Genomic DNA, 25,893 nt, shown 5'->3' on the forward strand with positions numbered 1-25,893 from the left:
GGTGCCCCGAGCCACTAAGGTCGCGCTTACCGCGTGCTCTTCCCTCCTGACCCCCGACTGCGCGACCTGGACCCGTCCTCCAGGCTCTACATCCACACCCACACCCCAACCTGCGCTCCCAATGCAGGCTGACAACGCTAAGCAGGCGGGGCCGAGTCAAACCCCGACACCCTCCAGGATCCGGGTTTGAGGCGCCCCCTCCCGGCGGTCCAGGAGTTCAGGCCCCGCCCTCCTCCCTCCTCCCCACCGTTCTCCCCCCGCGCACCCAGCTCCAGCCCGGCCCCTGCCGCCCCACTTCCGGCAGGCGCTGCGCTGCTGGGGGCGCGGGCGAGGATGGCGGCAGAGAACGAGGCCAGTCAGGAGAGCGCCCTGGGCGCCTACTCGCCGGTGGACTACATGAGCATCACCAGCTTCCCGAGGCTCCCGGAGGACGAGCCGGCGCCCGCGGTCCCTCTGAGGAGCCGCAAGGACGAGGACGCCTTCCTGGGAGACCCAGATACCGGTGAGGCCCGCTGGCCCCGTCCCTGCCCCCTGGGACGTCCCCGGTCCTCCTTCATCTGCGCGAAGCATCACCTCCAGCTCCATCTCCCTAATTCATTCCCTTCCTCCTGGATCTCTCCCTTCTCCTCCCTTGTCTCTGTTAATTATCTGGTAGGGTTGGGGATACATTTCTGCCTTGGAGGCTTAGGATGCGACAAGGGAGAACGATGCTAGGGACTGCAGTAGGAGGGGTTGGGGTTACCCCCTTGGGAAGAACGAACTAATAAGGAAGGAATGTTGGCGGGGAGTTCCTAAGGAACAGCTGTGATCACCTAGAAGAGGATTTTCTCTAGTCACAGAGAACAGGATAGGAGAAACCAAGTCAGAGACTGCAGCAGGATGGATAGAGTCTAGGTCTTGAGAAGAACTTCCCCACAGCCAGGGATTGTGGGAAGGAGAGACCATGAGAAGACGCTGAGAATCTCTTCGTGTCCAGGGAGGGGTAAAGAGAATATGATTCCCATCCATCTGCGAGTGATGGTACTGGGAGACAGGGGGATGGACTGCTTGACCTCTCAAAGTCCTTGGGGACCAGAGCACCTTCACTGCCCTGTGGATACCTCACCCCTCCCAGTGCAGTGGATCAGGCCAGGATGTTAGTAAGGTACCCTGCCCCCTAGGAAGCAGGCTCCAGAATTTTACTGTATTCTCTTCAGCCCTCTGCAGGAACTGCAAGGGGTGGGAGTAGGGAGAGAGGAGACAGGGCTTGGGGGACACCTGGGGCTGAAAGCTCTCCGAGCATTTCTTCCCTAATGCTCTTTCTCCTGTCCATGTGGCTCAGCTCTCTGTCCTCCCCTCCATTCTTCATCCTCCATCCTCCATCCCCCATTCCCTCAACGTCACTTCCTGGCATTAGAGCCTCCTTCTACTTCACTCTCTCTTCCTCTCAGTGCCTGCACTTGAGCCCTATCCCTCACCAGCCTGGCAGATCCTGCTTCTCTTGCCCAGCCCTCTCTGGCCTGGCCCTTCTGTGGCTACTCCTAGCCTGACAGCCCCAAATTCTTTCCCCCTCCACAATTCTCCAGTCACCTGGCCGTGACCAGCAGCCCCTGCCAACCTGACTAGATTGTACCCGTCCTGGAGGGGGTTTGAGGGGAGGGTGGGGAGGCTTATGGTCATCACATGTCAAAGCCGCAGATTAAAACTTCTTTTCTGAAGGGAGTAGCCCTGGAATCAGGAGGTAGCAGGGAGAGCAGTGGGAGGATGTGTCCTGGTGGATACCAGCCTGAAACCAGGTCCTTTATTCAGGAGCCAAGAGTACTACTTCTGGTCCCAGCACTGCCCTGACTCACTATGTGACAATGGGCACACCTACCCTGACCTAGGTCTTAGTTTCCTCTTCCAGCTCAACTGGGAATGCCTATCCCTCCCAGAGAGAGAGATTGGAAACCCCTGATATGTTTTATCTTCCTTTCCTATGAATGTCTTAGCATTTATCAAAACCTGTGATTATTTATTTGTGCAACCTTTGATTACTCCATGTCTATAAGCCCTGTGAGGATGGGATCATGACTGTCTTGTTCACCATCCTTTCTGTACCATCGAGCACAGTGCTAAGCTCTCAATAAAAATTGTTGAAGAAATAAATGAATGAAAGAGAAGATCTCAGGATGAAAGAATGGCAAGGGAGGGAGTTCTCAAACCTCAGGGAGTTCCTTGAGGAGTTAATACAGGCTCTGCCCTCAACTGTATAAAAATCCAGCAGAGACCCTGGTCACCTGAGTTTCTAGGAAGCCGCACCTTATGCCAAGTTGTGCACTAAGGTTCCAAGGACCTTGCCATCCTACCTGTGTAGTCATTTCAATACCATGTCTCCCAGCACTACTTCCAAGCCCCAAGGCTCCTCTGGCCCAGCTGGACCAGCCTGCTCGCTAACATGACCCCTTATGTTGTCAACCTGCTGGTGCCACCTGATGGCACTGCCCCATCCTCTTATGCAGGACTTCGGTTGTGCCCAGCTGGCCTCTAGCCTGCCATTCCACAGAACCAAGTGCCAGGCACCCCACATCAGGCCCTGTGGAAAACAGAGCTAGATGGTTACCACTCCAAGATTGGCGAAAACTTTCTTTACTCTTTTCTGAGCTCCAGGCCCATGTGTTCTTCTCTCTCCCAGACATCTGCCTCTAGATGTCCTGAAAGTCCCTCACCTTCAACATGTTCCATGCTGTACTCATCCTCTCTTCCCCATGCACCTGTTCTTCCCCCAGTGTCATTCTCAATTAATGACACTGCCATTCATCCAGTCCCCAAGGTAGAAGCCCAGGAGCCACCCATGATTCTCTCCCTTCTGCTTACTTCTAAATAGTGGCCAGATGCTCTCTGTCTTCCTCCTAATTATCTTCCAAATTCCATCTCACCATCCCTGTCATCATCACTGTAGACTAAGCCACCATCCTCTTTTATCTCTATTACCCATACGCTTCTAGCTATTCTTCCTGCTTCCTGACTCTCCCCCACCCCCTCCCAACCCAATCCATCCAGCACCCTGCATTTCTGATCATGTCACTCCCTGTTTCAAAAATCTTTAGTGATTCTCCCCTCGGGGAGTAAGCAAGCCAGGTATGATCCCAGTCTCCAGCTAAGCTCTCTCTTCTGAGTGCTAGACTTGCCAAGTCAACTCTGTTCAGGGTTCATTTGTCATAAACCCAGCTAAAACTGAGCTACATCTAAAAAGAGAATTTTATTGGGTAGCATAACTGAAAAGTTCAGGATATAGGACTTCAGGCATAGCTGCATTGAGGTACCTGAAAAAGATTTGGATTTTCTCCATCTTTTGCTTTGCCTTCATTTTTATGGGCTTCATCTTCAGAAAACCTCCCATCTTGTGGGAGCAAGATGCCCCCAGCAGCAACAGGCTTACATCTTACCACCTTAGCAACCTAGACAAGAAAGTCTTTCTCTTTCCCAATATTTTAGCAAAAAACAAAACAAAACAGAGTTTGAATATCATTGGTTCTGGTGCTGGTCACATGAACCTGAACCAATCACTGTACAGAGGTGCCTGTTCTGATTGGCTAGGCCTAAGTCATATACTCACTCTGATCAGGAATGAGGGAATGAGGAAGGAGAGAGGGGATTTGGTGTTCTCTAAAAGAAAGTTGAGTGGGGAATGGTGACTAAGCAGATAAAAATTAGATGCCTACTAAGCCAACTGCCTTCAGACAACTCCTGCTGTTGTCCCACAAATTCAGAATAGCCAAAATTAAGCTCATCCTTTTTCTCCCAAATGACTTGTTTCTTCTGGTCCCAAACTAGCCTTTTCCCAATGTCCTGCTGTTGTCCTTACACATCAGCAAAATCAATGGTATTGCTTCCCCACCACTTACACAATTGGTACTCAGTAAATATTTTTATTGAATAAATGGATAACAATATTCATTTATATTTATATTATATATTCATAGTAAATTATTGGTAGAATAAGAAGTCTTGAATATATCTAACTCTGATGGGGCCGTAGCATCTTCACCTCCTGGCTCCTCATATCTGATTGGAGAAAACAGATTTGAGGACAAGTGCCTGGAAATATCAACTTGAATTAGTTTATCAACTGTAAATTAGTTTTATTTACAGACTCTGGTGCTGGTGCTGAGGGTTAGAATCAAGCATGATCAACTGAGGGAGGCTTCCAGAAGACAAGTCTCTTTTTTTAAATAGAAATTTTAAAACAAATTATATGTTCATGGTGAAAAAAAAGAACAGTGAGAAAAAGTAAAAGTCCTCTTCTCCATTCTTATCTCCTGCATTTTTTCCTATTTATTTAAAAATATATGTATTGATTTTAAAAAACAAAAGAAATATATGTAAGTGGCAAAAATTTCAAACAAAAAATTCTCCCACTCCATCTCATTCCCAGCTTCAGTATCTTCCCCCAAAAGTAACCACCATGAAGAATTTCTAAAAATTATCTATATATGTATGTGGTTTCTTATTTATACAAAAAAGGGGAGTATGGATTATGGAGGGCCTTGAACACCAGGTTAAGGAGCTTGGATTTTTATCATTTTGGCATGATGAACCATGATAGTATTTTAAACAGGAAAATATAACAGTCAATTCTTAATATTATCCCACAGACTTTTAAAGGGGTTATACTCCCAGGCCATAGTAGCAAGTGTTCAAAAAATTTTGAATGAATGAACTTTTAAAAACACATCGTGAGTATAGTCACATATTAAGGTCAAGGTATCAGGCTATTTCTTTACTATTCACAAACACCCAGGACCTTTAGACCATTTAGAGACCTGGGTTCAAGGCTAATATATCCCAGAGGGGGGAAACTATGGGATGGAAGAGGGTCTTGGCCCTGGCCAGGGTGGAAAAGAAATGGAAATAACTTTGAGTGAGAACCTACAGAGTGCCTGGTATACATCACGTTATGGAATCCTTGTACCCATCCAACCAGTTAGGGATCAGCTCCATTATTAGGATGAGGAAAGTGAGGCTCATGACTTGAAATGACTTGTCCATAGTCACCCAGCAAGTAAGTAGCTTTCAAATGTCCCCTGTCTCTACTTTTATTATCCTTAGATCCATTCTCCAGATAGCAGCCAGAGGGATCTTTTTAAAACACAAAACAGACGGCTTCATATTCTTGCTTAAAACTCTCCAGTGGCCTCCTATGGCTCTCAGGGTAAAATCCAACCTTCTCACTAAGCCCTCAAGGCCCAGCGCATCTGCCCTAGCCTCCACCTACTACTCTTTCCCCTTGTTCACCACACCAGAGCAACCCCAACTTTGGTTATTTGTTTTCTAATGCACCAAACGTATTCCTACATTAAGGTCTTTGCACCTGCTGTTCCTTCTTTCTGGAACACTCTACACACTCACTCCTTGCTCTACATATGGCTGGCTCCTCATCCCTTAGTTCTCAGCTTAAAAGTCGCCTCTGTGAGAGTCCTTGCCTGACTTCCCCAGCTAAGTGCCTCCAACACACACCATTATTCTCTATCATTTCATCCTTTTTTGTTGTTGTTATAATTCTATTCTTTTAACTGAAGTATAGTTGATTTACAATGTTGTGTTAATTACTGCTGTACAGCAAAGTGACTCAGTTATACATATATACATTCTTTTTCACATTCTTTTCCATTATGGCTTTTTTAAAATATTTATTTATTTATTTATTTACATATTTATTTATTTTTGGCTGTGTTGGGTCTTCGTTGCTGCACACAGGCTTTCTCTAGTTGCGGTGAGCGGGACTACTCTTCGTTGTGGTGCGCGTGCTTCTCATTGCAGTGGTTTCTCTTGTTGCGGAGCATGGGCTCTAGGCACGTGGGCTTCAGTAGTTGTGGCCCACAGGCTCAGTAGTTGTGGCTCGCGGGCTCTAGAGTGCAGGCTCAGTAGTTGTGGCGCACGAGCTTAGCTGCTCCGTGGCATCCCGGCACGGGATCTTCCCGAACGAGGCTCGAACCCGTGTCCCCTGCATTGGCAGGCAGATTCTTAACCACTGCACCACCAGGGAAGTCCCTCCATTATGGCTTATTACAGGATATTGAATATAGTTCCCTGTGCTATACAGTAGGACCTTGTCATCCTTCTCTTTCTTCATAGCACTTGCCACAACTTGTAATGATATACTCCTTTGTTTACTTGTTTATTATCTTCTTCTTCCACTGGTTTTCAAAACCCATGAGGGCAGGAACTGTTTGTTCCTTTCCCCTAGCATCTAGCATGGGACCAGACAAATAGCAGGCCCTCCATATTTGTTGAGTGAATGAATGGATGGATGGATCAAGAAAACAAGGTTGGAAGACAGGGCCACTCCGCTCAGTTTATGGAGCTGCCTCCTTGCACAGAAGGCTGGGCCCCAGCTGGGGCAGGATCTGGTTTCCAGGGAGGGCCCAACCCCTGTCTCTCCAGGAAGTGTTCTCAGCCCCGGGTCCTGGGTCCCGGGCAATGTGGCCTAGGGATGGGAATCCAGCCGCCCTGCTGACCAGTTGGGGGTCCCTGTCTCTTCCAACCGGGGACCACCCCCCACGTCCCCCCAACGGCCCTCCCTGGGGTGCATCGGGGAGACGCTGAAAGGGGAGCAGTGCTGTCTAGTGGAGTTTGACTGGGGGGGGGGCGGCGGAGAGAGGGGGCGACGGGGAATAGCCCCGCCTAGAGGGCGGGCAGGGCCGGGTAAGAGGCGCCCAGACCGACCCCCGCCGCCCGCAGACCCGGACTCCTTCCTGAAGTCAGCGCGGCTGCAGCGGCTGCCGTCGTCGTCGTCGGAGATGGGCAGCCAGGACGGGTCGCCGTTGAGGGAGACGCGCAAAGACCCGTTCTCCGCGGCAGCGTCCGAGTGCTCCTGCCGCCAGGACGGGCTCACGGTCATCGTCACGGCCTGCCTCACCTTTGCCACCGGTGTCACTGTGGCGCTCATCATGCAGATCTACTTCGGGGACCCCCAGGTGAGGAGGAAGTGGAGGGGGAGAGGAGAGAACCTGGGGAGGAGGGGTGAAGAAGCGCTTAAGGAGACCTTGGTAACTGAGGACTGGCTGAGTGGTGAAAGGGGGCCAGCAAATGGAAAGGGGAGAGGGCGGTGACATGGGAGAGGAAGGTCTCAAGGGAGGGCCTCCTGGGCATGAGGCGGACAGAGCTCAAAGAAGGGAACTGATCAGGTAGGAGGCACTTGAGGTAAGGAAAGAAGACTCGTAGGGGAGAGTCAAGGGGATAAAAGGTCAGGGCTCCCATCCCCACCCTCTGTTGGAGGTTCTGGGGTTTGTGGAGGTTCCCTTGGGAGGCAGGGGGCCCCTTCTGCCCCCACCTAGTCCCCTCCCCCTTCCAGATCTTTCACCAGGGCGCTGTGGTGACTGATGCCGCCCACTGCACATCGCTGGGCATAGAGGTGCTCAGTAAACAGGGATCTTCCGTGGATGCAGCTGTGGCAGCAGCCTTGTGTTTGGGGATCGTGGCGCCTCACAGTTCTGGCCTGGGCGGGTAAGAAGCTCCCAGCTGCGGAGGTTGGGGTGCCCCAGGCCTCCTTCTGTCTCTTGGTCTGTGGGCCTCATGTGCGCTCCTCCAAGTTTGAGCAGAGGGGCAACTGGGCCCCAGCTCCTTGCATTTTCTCTTTCTACACCCAATCTTGCCCCCTTCTCTTTACATGGAGTCCAAGGAGGTGTTTTCAGAAGATTTTTCTTTAACTGGGAAAAGGATATCATAAACTCTAAAGTGAGGTACACAGTTGGGGGTATACTGTCATTAATTAAGGCTGTGATACTTCAACTTATAGGGTTTACAAATCCTTAAAACAAATCCCTGTGAGTCTGATGAAAGCAATGGATCCTCTGTCCTCCAAAAATACATCCCAGGGTAAGACCTCTTAAAACAGAGACTATAAACCGGCCACCATGGGCCACACCCGGCACACAGCCTGGTTTAGTTTGCACACTTAAATTTTTAAAAATTTGGTTGCTGATGTTAAAAAGTTGAGAATTTTCATAAAAATCCAGATTTCTAACATTTCTTGAACAATCAGGAGACCTAATAACGTTGGGCCTACATTCTCACCTGGCTGCAGTTATCTGGAGCTGAATAGAAGCTGTTTCCCATGATGGGGCTTGTACTGTCCACTTGGCCATAGTTCCTACCACTCCCTTTTGTTTAGCTGTCCTGCTTTCCCTATTATGTTAGCTGGCAGGCCAGTTATCTCAGATGTAACCCCCGTCTCAGATGGAAGCAAACCACAGAAAAGGGACAAGCTGACCAAGTCCATATCTTGGCTCCTGAAAGACCAGCCTTCCAGGCCCTACGAAAGAAATTCCACTTTTGGTTGTGTACAGTCGGTCCTTATGTAATTCAGTCCTGGGAGAGGGAGAGGGACATACCACAGAGGCAGGTGCAGGAAGATGGCAGGGGTCCAACTGTGGTAGGAGGTTGGGGCAGAGGGGGAGCAGAACATCCTGCTCTCCCAGTCTCTGGGTTTTCCCTCGTCAGGGGTTAAAGGCTCCAGTAACAGGCTGGAAGAGGTCCATGGACTCTGGGTCCCCCACCCTCTTATTTCACTCCCCACCCTGATAGGGTAGCTGAGTCTCTGAATCTCTGCTGGGGAGGGAGCTCAGACACCTGACTCCTGATGACAGACTGAGCCTATAGCCATCAGCGTGGGGGGCTTGAGGAACAGCAGGTTAATTGTTCAGAGGAGTGGCATCTTATCATCACCCTCTCCCTTCTGTGTCTCTCCTAGTGGGGGTGTGATGCTGATACATGACATCCGACGGAATAAGAGCCACCTAATTGATTTCCGGGAGTCTGCACCAGGGGCTCTCAGAGAAGAGGCCCTGCAGAGATCCTGGGAGACCAAGGTGGGGACCCTGGTGAGAAGGGGGGGTGTCTCCCTTCACTGCCCTTCTGCTAACCCAAGCATTACCTTGCTGAATATTTACTGTGGAGGTGAGGGAAAGAGTTAAGCAGGATGCTCTTAGGCTATGAGGGAGATAGGCAGCCCCCCCAAAAAAATAATGAACCAGGACTTCCCTGGCGGTCCAGTGGTTAAGACTGCGCTTCCACTGCAGGGGATGTGGGTTCTATCCCCAGTAGGGGAAAGATCCTGCATGCTGCACGGTGCAGCCAAAAATAATAATAATAATAATGAACCAAAAAATCTGAATGTTTGATAACAGGCAGTGCAGCACCACCTTACTTCTCTAGTGACCTTGCCTATCTGGCACATAAGAAGGAAGAAAAAGAGCCACTGAGCAGTCTGAGATGTCACAGAGTAGCTGCACTATCACTCACACATCTCATTCTGAGGCTCTTGTTGGTAACTTTCCTAGCCCATGACATATTGGAAGATTATAGAGGAACTGCTGGAGGCAAACCCACTATCTACTGAGAGCAAAGGAGGAAATAGAACAACTTGGAAAAATAGATATTTAGTGCAGTGGCAAAAGCCAAACACACCCCTGAATTATCACAGCTCAGAGTAATGGTGGTGTGTTAATGAAAAGGTTAAATGAAGGTCACCTGTCCACTGTTTTAAAAGGCAAGAGTAGGTATAATCCAATCTAGACAGGTTTCCATCTAAATTGTTATGTCTTGGCTCTTAAAAGGGTTTGCTTAATTTATAAATCCCTCAGCTATGACAGATAAAGGAGGCCTTTCTGCATTTGCTGATAGGAAGTCAGGGAGGTGGGAGGGATGCCTGCTGGGGACAGCTTGTCCCTCCTCTGGGATACTTGGCCTGTGTCTCTCCCCTGTGCCAGCCCCCCATCCCTGGCTTGGGGCTCTGCGGAATTCAGCCCAGCGCCCCCCCTTCCAGTGACCTGGTCTCCTCTCTCCCTCACCTGCCCGCCTTGCCCAGCCTGGGCTCTTGGTGGGGGTTCCCGGAATGGTGAAGGGGCTACACGAAGCTCACCAGCTCTATGGCAGGTAAAGGTTCTCCCCCTGGGGACCAGGGGCCCCTGCCTGCACTCCTCCTTGGGTGGCCTTCTCCTCCCTTCCTGGATTCTTCCCTTCCCAACTATCCCCTCCTAATACCCCCTTCCCTTGCCAGGACTCTCCTTCCCAGGAACCCCCCTCCCCCCCCAGGACCCTTCTTCCTCCCCCCAGGACCTCCTCCACCCCCTGCTCTCCGGCTCCCCCAGGCTGCCATGGTCCCAAGTCCTCGCCTTCGCAGCAGCTGTGGCCCAAGATGGCTTCAACGTGACCCATGATCTAGGTCAGTGGGGCCTGGGGGTGGAGGGAAAGGCATGAGTTTGATGGAGAGGGGAGAGGGAACCTCTGCGATTTAGGTCCTAAGCCAGGAAGTGCCTCTCTTCCAGTTTGCTCCTCAGACCCCCTCCGCACACCACCCTACCTTCACTGGGAGGGATCCGGGATTGGTCCATATACACCACCACTACCCCACCCCCCGTAACAGGCTCCTGGGGGGCCGGAGGGCTTAGGGCCGGCCTCTCAGCCCTCATCCACCCCACCTGTTGCATGTACAGTCCCAACACCCCCATCCCAGCCTCGTGTTCCTGCCCGCAGCCCAAGCCCTGGCCGAACAGCCGCCACCCAATGCGTCTGAGCGCTTCCGTGAGACGTTCCTGCCCTCGGGTCACCCGCCACTACCTGGCTCACTGCTGCGACGGCCTGACCTGGCGGCGGTGCTGGATGTGCTTGGCACCTATGGCCCCGCTGCCTTCTATGCCGGTGGCAACCTCACGCTGGAGATGGTGGCCGAGGTGAGCGCATGGAGCACCACCGGCCCTGCGGCGGAGGACCCTACTGCAGAGAAGTCCTCTTCCCCCTTACTTCCCTGTCTTTCTTTCTGCATATATTTACTGGGGATTCCATTTACTTGAAATTCTAGAATAGACAAAACTAACCTCAGAATCAGATCAGTAGTTTGGGGGATTGGGGGTGTTGACTGGGATGAGGCACAAAGAACCTCCTAGGGTGATGAGAATATTTTGTCTTGATTGAGAGAGGTACCTTTGAGCTCCCCAGGGCTGGTACCAACCTGTATAGTGGCCTGTCCTGGCCCTCCCAGGCCTGGTGGAGACCCAGGATCAGCCTCAGCTTCCCTGAGCCCACAATCCCACCCCGCTCCCTGGATTTCTAGGGACTGAGGGAGACACCATCTTCACTGGTGACTATCAGGATTGGGGAGGATTGACACAAGGGCTTACCACCCAACCCCAAAGAGTCTTAGTCTGAGGCAGTAATGGGTTATGAGAACTATTGTTGATAGTTCAAAACCACTAACGGAAAATTATGTTCAAGATAAGGATACATAGACCAACTCAGTGATTGTCTCATCTGTGCAATGCAGGTGGTTATATCTATCTCTGCCATACAGTTGTGGGAATTAAACAGGTCCATCTTTCATTCTACTTTCATGGAGAGCCTGCTCTGTGCCAGCTTCTGTGCTGGGCATTGGAGTTATAGATGTGGTGATAGATGCCTATCTCAAACGGACATCCCTGGAAAGTCCAGCAGTGTACTGGTTTTAGATCTACTGGGTCCAGGGACTCCATCCACATTGTAAGGACTTGTTCTGTCTCTCTTTCCTTTGGTCTCACAACTCTACTTTCCACTGTTTGAAATCACTCTCTGTCAGATCCTTTCCATACCTGCTCTCCACTAGCCATCCTTCCAGCAAGCCATCCCAGAGAAAGAGCCTTTCTCATTCAAGTAGTTCCAGCAAAGCCTCAAGGTTATGTCTCATCAGCCATAGGTCTCATGACTATTCCCAAACCAGTCACGGTAGCACGGAAAAGGAATGCTCTGATTAGCCAGACCTGGGTTGCGTGTCCTCTCCTGGTGGTGGAGAAGGGGATGAAGGAAACGCTAACAAAGACCATCAGAGGTTTAAGAGAGAAAAACCCAAAGCTGAGCTTATTAACTTACCAGACAAAGCCAAGAAATTCAATGTGTAGGTCACTGAGGGTAGATTAGAAGTCACAAGCTTCAGGTACTTAAAAGTACTAAAAAAGGAGAGGATTCCTAGTGGTTATGCTAATTTAGGATTAAAAATTAGCATGCTGGATAGAATGAGCCCATCAGTTTGTACAAGATTGGATCATTGCTCTGTAGAGTGCTCAGTTATGTCCCGTTAAGGGTTGTCCTGCGAGGGTCATCCAGAGTTCATGGTTTTGGAGTGGCTTTAGTTGGTTGTAGTGAAATGCAGAATTCAGTTTTGATATCTCCTAGGCAAGTGCTGCTGTAAGTGGAAAATCTTCCTTCTACATAGGCAGAGGGCAGTATGTGCAAAGACATGGAGTCGTGAGTTCAGGACCTGCAGGTCACTCTGGGTCGCTGTACAGAGCTCATTGGGGAATAGCAGGACGTGAAGTGGGAGAGGTAGGCAGGGGCCAGATCACAAAGGGCCTTGAATGCCAAGCTAAGGAGGTCATTCATAGATTGTATCCAGTACAATGTCTGGCACATAGTGGGTGCTTATTGTTAGTGCTTTTCCCCTTCCTTTTTCCTGGGGTACCCACAGCTGATGGGGTCCCTAAAGGCCACGATGGGAACTGCAGAAGGCACAATATTGATAACCATTTGATCTGTGTATGATCCAAACATATACCTTAGGCTAAACCGCATGCTCACAGTGTGGTGTGTGACTCACAGTGGTGGGGGTCATTCTCTCCCCTCCAGGCTCAGCATGCAGGGGGTGTCATAACTGAGGAGGACTTCAGCAACTACAGTGCCCTCTTGGAGAAGCCTGTGTGTGGCGTGTACAGAGGTGACCTCTCCCCCAGCTCCCAGGGTCCCCACTCAGGAGAAGCCTCCCAGTCCACGGCCACATCCTTTTGGCCTAGTGGCTCCTCCCCATTTCACAAGAGAGAAACCGAAGCAGTGAGCTGCCTAAACAGCCAACCATTGAAGCAAGCCAGAGTCAGCCTACTTCTAAAGTAGTTGTGGAGTCAGTTACCCCAAATATTTAGGATATAGGGAGGGAGGTCTGGTCAAAGGCTAAGGCCTGGAATTTGGGGTTCTGGCCATAGGTTTTCTTTTTTTTTTAATAGATTTATTTTATTTATGTATTTATTTATTGGCTGCGTTCGGTCTTCCATTGCTGTGCGCGGGCTTTCTCTAGTTGCAGCGAGCGGCGACTACTCTTCGTTGCGGTGCGAGGGCCTCTCATTGCGGTGGCTTCTCTTGTTGCGGAGCACAGGCTCCAGGCGTGCAGGCTTCAGCAGTTGTGGCTCGCGGGCTCCAGAGTGCAGGCTCAGTAGCTGTGGTGCACGGGCCTAGTTGCTCCGCGGCATGTGGGATCCTCCCAGACCAGGGCTTGAACCCGTGTCCCCTGCATTGGCAGGCGGACTCTCAACCACTGCACCACCAGGGAAGCCCCATAGGTTTTCCTGATTCAGGGTCTGTATTGCCTCAGCCCCCTCCCCAGCCCCACTCTCACTGCCCTATGCTTCCTAAGAAGAGTCCATAAGACCAAAATCCATCTTAGCTTCAGGTTAAAACAAACCCTTCAAGACAGTCAGAGACCTGCCCCCTCATTGTGCCAAAAGGAAACTGAGGCCCAGGGGAGGAATGGAACTTAACCCGCCAAACTCAAAACCAGTGAGGAACCCAGAAAGCCAAGCTTATGACATGGGTAAACTCCATGTTTGCAAATGCAAAGTGGTAGGTTCCTGAGTCCCTCAGAAGGTTCTCAGGCTTTCTCCCCTCGAGGAGGCCCAGATAACCTCAAGCTCCAGGAGAGGCTGCCTCTGCATTCAGGTTTCCAGGCCTCAATCTCCTAAGCCTGATTCTTCTACCAGAAGTGGTGTTATACTGAGCAGAGGAAGAGCATAGCTTTGGAGCCAGGAAGACCTGGGTTTGAGTACCAGCTGTGCCATTCACCTTGAACAAGCCACTTCCCACTCAGAGCCTTGTTTCCCTCCTTAAAATGGAGATAATAATAGTGCCTACTGCTCAGGGTGCCCATGAGGAGGTGATGAGATGATGTTGGAAGTTACCCTGATCGGAATGGGCACTGAATGTGTAGTATTTGATTTCCATTTGCCCTCCGCAGCCTGGGTTCTCTTGGCAATGCCAGTACCTTGAGTACTCTGGGCTCCCCTCACCTCTTGTAACTTTGGACCAGCTGCCTCTTTGTACCTCAGTTTCCTTACCTGTAAAATGGGAAGGATAACCGTACCCGTTATGAGGATTAAATGAGTTAATTAGTTAACGTTACTGTCATGCGTCAAGTATTATTATTGTTCCTTTGATGTCCAAACATCCAATAACAGGGGCCTCAAATAGAAAGAGAAGTTTGCTGTTTCCAGGAAGTTTCAGGGGTGGGACCAGCAGGAGCCCTGAATAATATCCTGGCCTAAGGGAGGAGCTGAAAGGAGACACATGGTGGACCAGGACTCTGGACATCTGGACACCTGTCCCTGCTCTGCCAATGGACTGCAGTGTGACTCTGGGCAAATCACAGTTTTCTTGAGCCTTAGTTTCCTCATATGGACGAGGAAACTAAAGACAAGTGTTCTGGGTTGGAGTCCTGGCCCTGCCCTTGACTTGCCGTGTGAACTTGGGTGGGTCCCTTTGCCTCCCAGTGTAGTTTTCCTACCTGATGAGGGGGTTCAGTGCAGTGGTTTCAGTCTGTGTGATGGAGGGATGTGGAGATGCCTTGACCCCTCCCCTGCCGTCGGTAATTTCCTGTCCTTTCAGGCCACCTGGTTCTCAGTCCCCGACCCCCACACACGGGCCCTGCCCTCATCAGTGCTCTCAACATCCTCGAGGGCTTCAATCTCACCAGCCTGGTATCCCGGGAACAGGCCCTTCACTGGGTGGCAGAGGTAAGGCTGACGCCTCCACTCCACCCTGGGTCTGGGGACACTAAGAGTGGGGGGATGGGGTAGTGCCAGAAGGCCTGACAAAATCACCTCCAAGTTTTCTCACACAGCACCTGGTGTGGGTGCTGGGAGGGGCTTGGCAACCTCTTCCACACCCCTGCTCTGTTTTCAGACCCTCAAGATTGCATTAGCTCTGGCCAGCAGACTGGGAGATCCCGTCTACGATTCTACCATCACTGAGAGCATGGATGACATGCTCAGGTGGGTCCTGAGGGCAGGACCCTGGATACTGCAGAGGCGGTGGCAGGTGTGGGGAAAGAATCAGGTGAAAAGCAGCTGGTGGAGCAATAAGGCCTGGAGGCCCAAGTCAATTTCAGCTCAACCCCAACTCACAGTGTGACACTAGTTGCCTCACCTTGCGCCTTAGTTTTCACATCTGTACAACAAGGTGGTCTACTTTATATAGCTCTCACATTTTTTTGACCCTAGCAGGGCACCTTATGGACCCATCTGTTCCCCCTTTTGAGTAGAAAAAGAAAGCCTAATAACAATGAAAAGAGCCCCCAAGCAAATACTAGAGGTGGTGGGGATTTTGATTCAAATGTACTTACATCAGCAGCATAACATAGTAGTAAGATTGTGGGCTCTAGTTGGACTGCCTCAGTTCAAATCCCAGCCTCACCATCCACTAGCTGTGCAGCCTTGGGCAAGTCATTTAAACTCTCTAAGTCTCAATTTCTACAAGGGCCTGCCATTAACAGTGCAGCCTCATGAGGTCATGGTGCGGACTAAACAAGATCATACATGCAAAGCACTTAGCAAGTTGTCTGGCACATAATAAATATTCAACAAATATCATTGTTATTCTCAATTGGCAATAGAGGTAAGATTGATTACTATTTAGCTGCTACTATAACTGACTTAAAGGCTAGCTAAAGGAAAAATCAGAAGCCAAAAATATAGTTCATGTAAATTTATACTGATACTCAAACAACCCTCTATGAATTAAGTTGCAAATGATGAGACTAAATGAACAGCTAATAATTAAATAGCAGAAACAGCAGCAACCAAAAACGAAAACCAGCTCAAGACCACAAGGATAAAGCCTAAAACCCAAGCCTCCCCCCCCGCCTGCCCCCAAACCACTTGAAACAAAACCCTCTGTGCCTTCTCTGTGTGGCCACTAGCCCTCATGGTTGAAAACTCAATGGACGTCCTCAGTAATCCTTGGTAACTTGTCATTCTCTAGTCAGTAAGGATAACTAACTAACCATTATCAGGTAAGAAACCCTCAGGTGAACTTTAAAAATAGAAAATTGCATGTTTTCAAGATCAGTGCAAATTTAGCTCTAAAACACGAACACCTATGTTAAATTAATTCAACTGATTTATCCAATAAATAGTTATTGCTGTGCCAAGTCCTCCTGTGCCTTGAAGAAAAAATTCTAATAGCAAGTAAAGGTCCCTGTATACAAAACCCTCCTCTAACTAAACTCTTAATAAAACTTTAGTTCTGGACTACAAACGCTAGGTTAAATGAATTCAGTTTGTTCATTCGAAACAAATATTTTCTGAGCATCCCCTATGTTCCAGGTACTTTCATAGAAAGGATTAAATGAATATAGTCAAGTAACTAAAAGACTTGATTTAAACATGAAATAAATTAAACATTGCCTCTAGAAGAAAACCTGAATAACACCTAAATAAATTCATTCAGTTCAATAACTATTTCCTGTTTATTCCCTATATTCTAGGAATAAATGAGCCTCTGCTCTCATAGACCTAACAGTTCAGTGGGGGAGGCAGATATTAATCAAATAATTGCACAAAGAGACAGCACAAAGTGTGGTAGGTGGGGTGTAATGAGAGCCTGTTGTGTGTTCATCTCCTACCTCTTGTCTTTTCAGCAAAGTGGAGGCTGCCTACTTCCGGGGCCAGATCAATGACTCCCACACAGCCCCTGTCCCGCTCCTGCCCATCTATGAGCTAAATGGGGCTCCCACGGCTGCCCAGGTGCTGATCATGGGCCCTGATGACTTCATTGTAGCCATGGTCAGGTATGCCAGCTCAGACTCAGAACCTGGCACAAGAGATCATCTGGACCAGGAAGGAGGTGGGTGGTGGGTGGGAGTGAGGGCAGGCTCAGGGCTCACCTGGCCCTAACCTCGGCCCCCAGCTCCCTGAACCGGCCCTTTGGCAGCGGCCTCATCACCCCCTCGGGGATCCTGCTCAACAGCCAGATGCTGGACTTCTCTTGGCCTAACAGGACTGCTAACCACCCTGCGCCCAGCCTGGTAGGGCCTTGCTTCCCTCCTCCGCTGGGGACCCTGAGGCTAGGTAGAAGGTGCAGTAGTATGACTGCTCCTCCCTCCCCACTTCTTCTAGGAAATTATATTATAAAGAAAAACAGCCTAAACAAGGTGTCCACTTCATCCCCAGCCCAAGTCCGGGGCTTGGAGCCTGTTGGGTGCAAAGAAACCTCGTCCCATTCTGCTACCGTCTCACTGTGTGACACAGGAAAAGTCTTGCCCACTCTCTAGTCCTCAGTTTCTTCACCTACTTTACAGTGAGGATACTGGCCCCCTTTTGATGCTTTGGGTACTTTTCAGCATTAGTAGTTTATGACTGTGTGATGCTGAGCACTAAAGGGGCACTTAAGAGGGACCCAAGAAGAAAGGAGATGTGAATTATTGTCTATTGTGAGAGCAGCATTCTTAACTCCCTGCAGGCTGGGACCCCAGCAGGACAAAGACAGATAGAGATGACCAGGGTGGGGATTATCCTGTTCTTTCTCATAGTCATCTTTCTTGGCTTGATCCCTCTCCTGCCACCCATGGTAGCCCCATAGCAGCCCCTTAGCTCAGTGTGTCCATTATCTACCTCAGTTATCCAGGGACCCTGCCCATTTCACAAACAGCAGACTGTGGCCTAGGGATGGGCCAGTCCCCATGAAGACTGCGCCTGTGGAAGATTCAGGAGAGAGAGAGATGTTGGAAGAGTGGTGGAGTAGCCCTTTCCTGTCTTGCCCCACCTCTTATTCCCCTGTGGTCTCGGTCCTCTGACAACAGGAGAACTCGGTGCAGCCAGGGAAGCGGCCACTGTCTTTCCTGCTGCCCACTGTGGTCCGGCCAGCAGAAGGACTCTGTGGGACCTACCTTGCCCTGGGGGCCAATGGAGCTGCCCGGGGCCTCAGTGGCCTGACCCAGGTGAGTTTTCCCCCGTGATGGGCCTTTTGTGGCCAGGAGGCAAGCTGTGACCTGGGCTGCAGATGCCCCTCATGTCTCTGACTTGTCCTCATCTCCTACTCACACAGCAGACATGGGCTGAGGCTGCTTTGTGCCAGGCCCATCCTGAGCACTGGGGACATGAACTACATTGTTCTTAGCAAAAATGGAGCCCTGAATCGCCATGTCTTCTCAGGTTGCAGGGAAATCGCAGGACCAGTAGAATTGAGAGGTGATAGAGCATCTGGGCTGCCTGGGCTCTGTCAATCTCTAGTCCCATCATGCCTCTAGTCAACATCTGAATAACAAGCAGCCTTCTTTAGGGTCTGATTTTGAAAGGAAGGGCCTGCTACCTTCTAAAACACCTCGCAACAGTTCCATGAATGTCTTGAGCATCTGATATATGTGTCAGGCCCGTACTTTGGCAGGTGGTGAGTTAACAAACCTGAGCTTTGGAATCAGACACCTCTGGGTCCCAGCCTAAGTGCTGCCAATTTCCAGCTGTGTGGTGTTGGGGAATTCACTTAACCTCTCTGAACCTCAGTCTCCTCAGCTGTAAAATGAGGATAATAACAAATAGCTAACATTTATGGAGATTTTACTAAGTGCCAGGCACAGTGTTACACGTGGTAACCCTTTTAAGCTTCCCAACTTTGGGAGGAATCCTTATTTCTATTTCATAGATGAGTAAACTGAGACCCAGAGAAGTTAAGAAGTTAGGTTCAGTTTAGTAAGAATGGGCAGACAGTTTGGTTACAGAGCCTACCCATACTTCCAGCCACTAAGCTGAAAGTACTCACATTGTGCCCTAGACCACCGCCAGCTATTAGCCCTCTCCTGGCCAAGAAGAAGGGAGGAGAGCTTGGGTTGTATTAAAGCAGACTGGTGCTAGTGATGCCTCTTCCCTAGCTCTCTCCAAACTCTGGAATGAATTGCTTTTCTTCTCTGGCCCTTGGTTTCCCCTCTGTGAAATGGAGACAGTCATCACAGGCCTGCCTGTTTTCTGGGGCTGTTGAGAAACTCAGATGACATCCCTGGTGTAAGTGTTCTAAAGACTAAGGAGTCTGGACCAGGGGCGAAGGCTGTGGATTCCTGAACCCACACCTCTGGGACAGCCCTGACTTCTTCCCCTTGGCTGCCTACAGGTTCTGCTGAATGTCCTGACCTTGAACCGGAACCTGAGTGACAGCCTGGCCCGTGGCCGCCTGCACCCCGACCTGCAGACCAACCTCCTGCAGGTGGACAGTGAGTGAAGAGCAAAGGTCCCCATGGGGTGGGCACAGGGCAGGGTGGAGAAGGGGGCTCCTTCCAAGGGTGCCCCTGCCTCTACCAGCACCAACTCCGTGCCAGTGAAAGTTTGGTTTCTTTTAACCAATTCCTACTGGAACAGTGGAAGATCTGCGGATTGGAACCTGTCCTGCCATTTCCTGGCTGTGGCCTTGGGAAATTCACATCTCCACTCTGAGCCTCGGTTTTCTCATTTGTAAAATAAGATATAGTTGTTCATTTTGCAAACCATTCATTCAACAGTTTGTATTGAATACCTACTGTGTGCCAGGCATTATCCTAGGTGCTAGGGATACTGCATTTACAGGCAGACAGGAAAAGAAATAATCAAAGAAATATGAAAAAGCAAAACAAATGCTCTGCAGAGCATTAAAGCAGGGTGATGTATATGACTAACTCGATGACTGGGGAAGCGTTCTCTTTGGTTACATTTAAGCTGAGATCTGAAGAGTGAGAAAGAGCCCACCAAGCAGAGAACTGTGGCAGGCTTTGTAGGACAAGGGAACAAATGCAAAGAACTCACTGCAGGAATGGGCTTGGTGGTTTAGGAGTAGAAAGGAAACCAGGGTGAGTGAGGGTAAGATAAGATCAGAAAGCAGGCAGGGGCCAGATCATAGACCTTACAGATTATGGTAAGGAGATAAGACTTTCCTCTAAAAAGGACGGGTGCTTAATTTTGGACACAGCTTAATTTCATAACTGGGAAAGTATGTGCACCTTTGAGGAGTTTTTATTAGAACAATGTATTATGCTAGTCCAAAGGGGATACAAAATTGCATGAGACATGGTCCTTGCTTGTTCAGTCTCCCCATTTTACAGATAAAGAAACTGATGCTCACAGAGGTTATAAACTAGTCAAAGACAAACCAATAAATGGCAGAATTGATATCAGATACATACCTGGTTGATACCAAAGACTCAGTTCTTTACCGCATGGCTCTTGATACCTCCTGGACTGAAGCATGGTAGAAGCCACAGACCTAATTCCTCAGTAGTCACACCCTGTGGTTGCTTAGTGACACTTGGATCCCAGCTAATGGATGATGAGGCCAAGTCCTTGAAAATGAGCATTGCTCAACTAACATCTTCAGGTCTCTATAGAACGTAAGGCTCTGTGCTCAGTTACTGTGGGGGTGAGGGTGCTCGTCCCAGCCCTCCCTTGAGGGCCACACAGTGTAAGACATGACAAGCAGAGGCTTGGTGAAGGGAAAGTTCACCCACCTGAGGGCTCCGGGAGGCTTAATGGAAGAGGTGACGACTGGCTGGACCTTGATGTATGAGCAGGAATTTGGCATGTGGAGGTAAAGAACACTCTGGACGGGGTCAGGTTGTTGGGGGGAGCAGCTTGGGCAAAGCCAGAAAAAATGGCTCAGAGAACAGCCAGGGGGCCAGCTGGACTAGAGACATTGTTTCCCAAACTTCAGAATTTATCCAGTACCTTCATGACTTTTGACAGATTTGCACACCATCTAAAGCATTATTTACATAATGTGTGTCTACAAATGGATTTCCTTTTTAACCTGAATGTATTTTAAAAGTAAACCTTATATCATAATCACAAATGGAAAAATGGCATCATTTGCCACAAACAGATGATAAACAGCTACAAAAAATCAAATGTTTCTAGGTTTTAGTTAGACATTTTTGCCCACAGAATGTTCTGAGGTCTGCTCTCTCTTTTAAAGAAGGAGATTAGAAATGTTGGAGACCAGAATGGAATGTAGTCCTTTCTATTATCAAAAGGATTGAAAGTGAACCACAAAGGGAATATATTTCCAACTTGGTGATGTAATGCTATTTAATGTGTGTCTTTATCTCAAGAACTACCCCAAATCATCCCATTTGGGGAAGTAAGAAGATCAGAGTTTTGTTGAGGAGCAATGGGAGGTGAGGTTACAGGGCTTACCGTGGAGGTTCATGTTAAGAAGTATGGACTTTATCTAGTTGAGCAGGGGAGGGATATGACACGATTTGTTTCATGTAGGGGAGGTGGATTGAAGGGAGGAGAACTTAAGTCAGAGAAACACAAGAAGAAGCTGGGATAATGGTCCAGGCAAGAGATGATGAAGACCCGAACTTATGCGAGAGAGTGGGGATTTGTTCATTTATCTAGAAAATACTTGTTTAACATTTACTGTGTCCTCACCCTGTTCTAGGCACTGGGACTCAATAGTGAACAAGACAGCATTCTTGCCTTCAAAAAACTTACATTCTAGTGGAGAGAGACACAGTAAATAAATAAACAAGATGCAGGTAGCAGTAAGTACTTTGAAAGAAAATAAAGCAAGGTAAAAATGACAGGGGCTGCTATTTTAGATAGTGGCAAGGAAGTTCTTGAAGACTGGAATGAAGTAAGGGAGCCAGTTTTGTGATTATCTAGTAGGAGAGCATTCTAGGCAGAGAGAACAGCAAGTGCAAAGGCCCTGAGGTAGGAGCATGTTTGGCCTACTTGAGGGACAGCAAGGAGGCTAGAGCAGAGTTAAGCAAGGGAGAGAGTAGAAGGAAATGAGGAGAGGAGTTTAGAGAGTTACAAGTTTCCAGATGATGTTGGGCATTAGAGGCCTTGGTAAGGACTTTGGATTTTATTCGAAGAGTCATCAAGTTGTTGGAAGGTTTTGAGCAGGGCAAGTGACATGGGCTGACTAATGGCTGCTGTGTGAATAGGCTGTAAGGAAGCAGGACTGGAAGCAGAAAGACCCGTTAGTGGGCTATGTGGTAATCCTGGCAAGTAATGATGGCAGCTTGGCCTAGGCAGGTGGAATGAAGATCCCTAAAGCCAAGCCCTTTTTCCAATATTAAGAATGACTGTACATTATCAATCACTTACTATATGCAAGGCTCTGAGCTTTGTGCATTGTGTGCATTGTCTTCTTTAATCCCTGCAACAACTTTATGTGGTAGGTTCTCAGATAATACCCATTTTATTATACATGAGGAGACTGAGGCTCAGAGAAGTAAAGCAATTTGCCCAAGGTCATACAGCTCCTTAGTAGGGCATCCAGGACCAGGACTCAGGTCTAACTGTCAGACTCCTGAGCCAGTGCTCTAAACTCTCTGAATGTGTATATGTTGGGGAATGGTTTTCAGGTGAGTTCACAGAGGAAGAGATTGAGTTCCTGGAAGCCAGGGGTCACCACGTGGAGAAGGTAGATGTCTTGTCCTGGGTCCATGGCAGCCGGAGAACCAATAACTTCATCATCGGTGTGAAGGACCCTCGGAGCCCAGATGCAGCCGGAGCTACCATCCTGTAGAGCAGCAGGGTGGGGCGGGGGTCTCTGCTCCCCGCCTTTGCATGTTCCTAGAGTCCCTCCTTCTCCCAGGTTTGGTCTCAGAGGGACCCCAGGGATGCCCCAGATCAGGGGCCAGAGGGGATGCTTAGCAAACCCTATCTCAGAGTAACTGGAAAATTCTCCATCTGGAGGCCTGTGGTGGTGGCAGTGGTGGTGAGTGTCAGTGTCCACGACCAGGCAGGCAGGACCTTGAGGAGTCAGACTATCTGTCTGTCTGTCTCCTTTCCCTTAGCCATGCAGGCCCTGAGCTTAGGGCTGTGCTTGCAAACCCTTCTCAAAGGTCCTCGGCACCCCAGCATCTCCAGTTGGGCCTGACCTGGCCTTGTTTTCCAGCTCCCTTCTCCTGTCCCCAGCCTCATTTCTTAAATGACTAGGATTTTTTTAAATGGACCATCCTAGGGAGGGGGTGCTCCTCTCCTCCTCCCATCAGGTTGATTTGGGGGCCTTTCATCTGGGGTGGGCCCAAGGTGTGGGGTAGGGGTGGGGGTGGGGACCAGCTCAGGGGCTTCCATTTGCAAAGGGGAATTAAAGAAAGAATATTGCTTAACCATGGCTCTGACTTGATTTATGTTTGGCTGTGTTGGGAGTGGGAGTGAGAGAGGAGACCTTGGCTCACCTTGTCCCAGTAGCCCTGACTCCAGGGCACGCTGGAGTCAACTTTGTGGGGGTCGTACCAATATCTGCTGTCCATCAAGACTTGCACTAATAAAAATAATTAATAACAATAATTATAGTTATAGATAGAATCTATTGAACACTTAATGTGTACCAGGCTCTATGCTAAATGCTCTATGTAGATAATATTAATTACATTATAAATCTTCATTACAGACTTCATGAGGTTGGTACTAATATTATTCCCATTTTACAGATGGGACACTGGCAAAAAAGGTTAACGGGCTTGTCTAATGTTCCTCATGTATTAAATGGAAGAACTGGGATTCAATCTCAGGATGTTGAACTCCTAATCTATGCTCTTAACCATTTGCACGTCTACTAGGTAAAATATTTGTTATAAAGTATACTTTATACAGTATATAGCAGACAATAAGTACCTTTTACAAATTATATCATTCATGCATGAATGTATCTATCCATTATATTACAGGTACTTTGTTAGGCACTGGAGATTCAGGATTGAAAAAGACAGACAATTTTTTTTATGGATTCACAGTCTATAGGGAGTCAAACATTAAATAAATAAGGGCACAGATAATTAGGGTAATTGTCATCATGATAAGCTCTATGAGGAATGCTATGAGAATGTATAACAGGAAAGGTAATCTAGTTCAGTTGTGGGGTGGGATCAGCAAAGGCTTCCCCAAGGTAATGAAGAGATGAGTAAGACTGACAGAAAAGGATTAGATGTGGGGTGTGGGAGTGTCATTTTAGGCAAAGGAACAGTGTGTGCAAAGGTCCCATGGTGAAGAGGAGAAAGAATGCCAGTGTATTCTTCCTAGAGCAGGGGTCAGTCAACAAACTTTTTCTGCAAAGGGCCAGATATGAATATTTCAGTCTTTCAAGCCATATGGTCCTTGTAGTAACTACTCAGCTTTGCTGTTGTAGTGCAAAAGTAGGCATAGACATGTAAACAGATGGCTGTGGCTGTATTCCCATAAAACTTTATTTTACAAAAACAGGGTCCAATTTGGCCTAAGGGCACTAGTTTGCCAACCCCTATTCTAGAGCATTCTGAGAGAATGATGGTATGTGATGAAACTGATGAGGTAGGTACAACATTCTTATGAGGCTGATATTAATTTCTCCATTTTATGGATGTGGAAATTGTGGTTCAGAGACATGAAGTAACTTGTCCAAGGTCACCCAGCTGATAGTTGGTAGATCCATGATATAAAAGCAGTCTGTTTGACTCCAAAGATCATGTCCCTCTCTCCTTTGAAAAAAAAACTTTATTACTTTATCTGATTACAGATGTAACTATCATTCAAATATCAGACATTTCATAAGTATATAATAGAGATGATCCATGCCTTCAAAATCTCAACTTTTCAAAAAATCTCACGGGCAATAATTTAGTATGTATTCCTCCAACTGCTTTTTTCTGTAGATATAACATATATTGTTCTATTTAAAAGTAAAAATGGGATTATATTAGTCACAGTGTCTACAACATCCTTTTTTTTTTTTTTTTTTTAACTTACCAGTATAACATGGACATTTTTCCATGTCAATATCAAGATACATGGATTTACCTAATTATTTATAATGATGCATCATTGTTCATTAAACAGTTTAACCACTTTCCTATTGATGGATATTTGGGTGGTTTCCAATGTAACTTTGAATATCCTTGCCTGATATCTTTAGGTGCTTGAGTAACACCTGTGGCCATACCAACTCTCCTATGCTGTCTTTCAAGTGGTGTTATAGGACCTTCCACACAGCACGCTTTTGGGGGTTACATGGGTATCTTGGGGTCATTTTACTTCTTAAATATATAAATAATGACAGGACAGCTTTGAATAAAAGATTTGTTCAGTAGAACAATTCTTATATATCAAAGCAAAATTCTGATATCTTGGAAAATCTGTTTTCTCACTCAGTATATGAAATATCATATTTTATTCCACGAATATTTTCTTAAGTGTCTACTCTGTGCCGTGCACTGCCTGATGCACTGGGAACACTGATGAACAAGACAGACAAGGTCCTTGTTCACCTGGACATTATATTCTTAATTACTTTTACTTTATTCAGGTTGTACTATCTTGATCTACCATAGAAAACATAAATTTACCTCATATTGAGAAGCTAACTTTAGCTGACTATGAAATAAGGAGATAATAAGCTTAGAAATTTAAAGAGTTTTTATGATATTCTTCTCTCACACCTCAAATAACTCTGGGATATACCTGTTTGCTTTTTTTTTTTTTTTTATTAAATTATACTCATCCTCATCAGTTCACTCAGTCCCATGTAATTAATTTTTTTTTTCATCTTGATTTTTGTTAGCACTTTTATGAGTTCATCAGTTTTTCATTAGAGTTCTGAAAATGCTTATTCATTCAGTTCAGCAGTACGGTCAGTTACCAGAAACCTGTACTTGTCAGAGTCTTTTCCCTGAATTTCTTAAAGATGAAACCCTTTTATAGGAACATATTTGCAAAAGCATCAGAGTACACCCAGAACTGTCTGTAAATGACAAAAGACTTAAAAATGACCACAGTTAAAAATTTGATGAAAGTTCATAATAATGCAGTTGACAAGAAAATTAGTTATTTCTGAGATATACATTTTAAGGTAATAACTAAGATTATGACTTATAACATTATACCAGAACATAAAAGATTTTTAGAAATTTCATGTAAT

The 25,893-nt window shown here is 47.8% G+C and overlaps 1 protein-coding gene across 7 annotated transcripts; it reads left to right on the forward strand.

Moving 5' to 3' along the window:
• The first annotated feature begins 278 nt into the window (after window positions 1-278).
• GGT7 (gamma-glutamyltransferase 7) lies at window positions 279-23,110 on the forward strand. 7 transcript variants are annotated; one of them, XM_082432162.1, is made up of 15 exons: window positions 279-502; window positions 6,703-6,938; window positions 7,316-7,467; window positions 8,714-8,831; window positions 9,830-9,897; window positions 10,113-10,186; window positions 10,498-10,694; window positions 12,616-12,703; window positions 14,638-14,765; window positions 14,935-15,023; window positions 16,670-16,819; window positions 16,939-17,056; window positions 17,831-17,968; window positions 19,132-19,224; window positions 22,361-23,060. In XM_082432162.1, the coding sequence occupies exons 1-15, from the start codon at window positions 334-336 to the stop codon at window positions 22,421-22,423; spliced, it is 1,881 nt and encodes a 626-aa protein (XP_082288288.1). In that variant the 5' UTR covers window positions 279-333; the 3' UTR covers window positions 22,424-23,060. The 7 variants fall into 7 exon arrangements, with proteins under 7 accessions (XP_082288288.1, XP_082288282.1, XP_082288284.1 ...); XM_082432156.1 differs by having other exon boundaries at window positions 280-502; window positions 8,714-8,843; window positions 19,132-19,231; window positions 22,361-23,110; XM_082432157.1 differs by having other exon boundaries at window positions 281-502; window positions 19,132-19,231; window positions 22,361-23,110.
• The last annotated feature ends 2,783 nt before the right edge of the window (window positions 23,111-25,893 follow it).

The sequence above is a fragment of the Balaenoptera physalus genome, assembly GCF_965194825.1.
Source record: "Balaenoptera physalus genome assembly, chromosome: 16".
NCBI classification, from domain to species: Eukaryota; Metazoa; Chordata; class Mammalia; order Artiodactyla; family Balaenopteridae; genus Balaenoptera; species Balaenoptera physalus.

Bases quoted from the DNA above. Each gene is read 5' to 3' on its own strand.
- GGT7 (XM_082432156.1), top strand. From the start codon at position 334: ATGGCGGCAGAGAACGAGGCCAGTCAGGAGAGCGCCCTGGGCGCCTAC. The intron at 9,898-10,112 runs GTAAAGGTTCTC...CGGCTCCCCCAG, and splicing joins GCTCACCAGCTCTATGGCAG to GCTGCCATGGTCCCAAGTCC. The intron at 10,187-10,497 runs GTCAGTGGGGCC...TCCTGCCCGCAG, and splicing joins CAACGTGACCCATGATCTAG to CCCAAGCCCTGGCCGAACAG.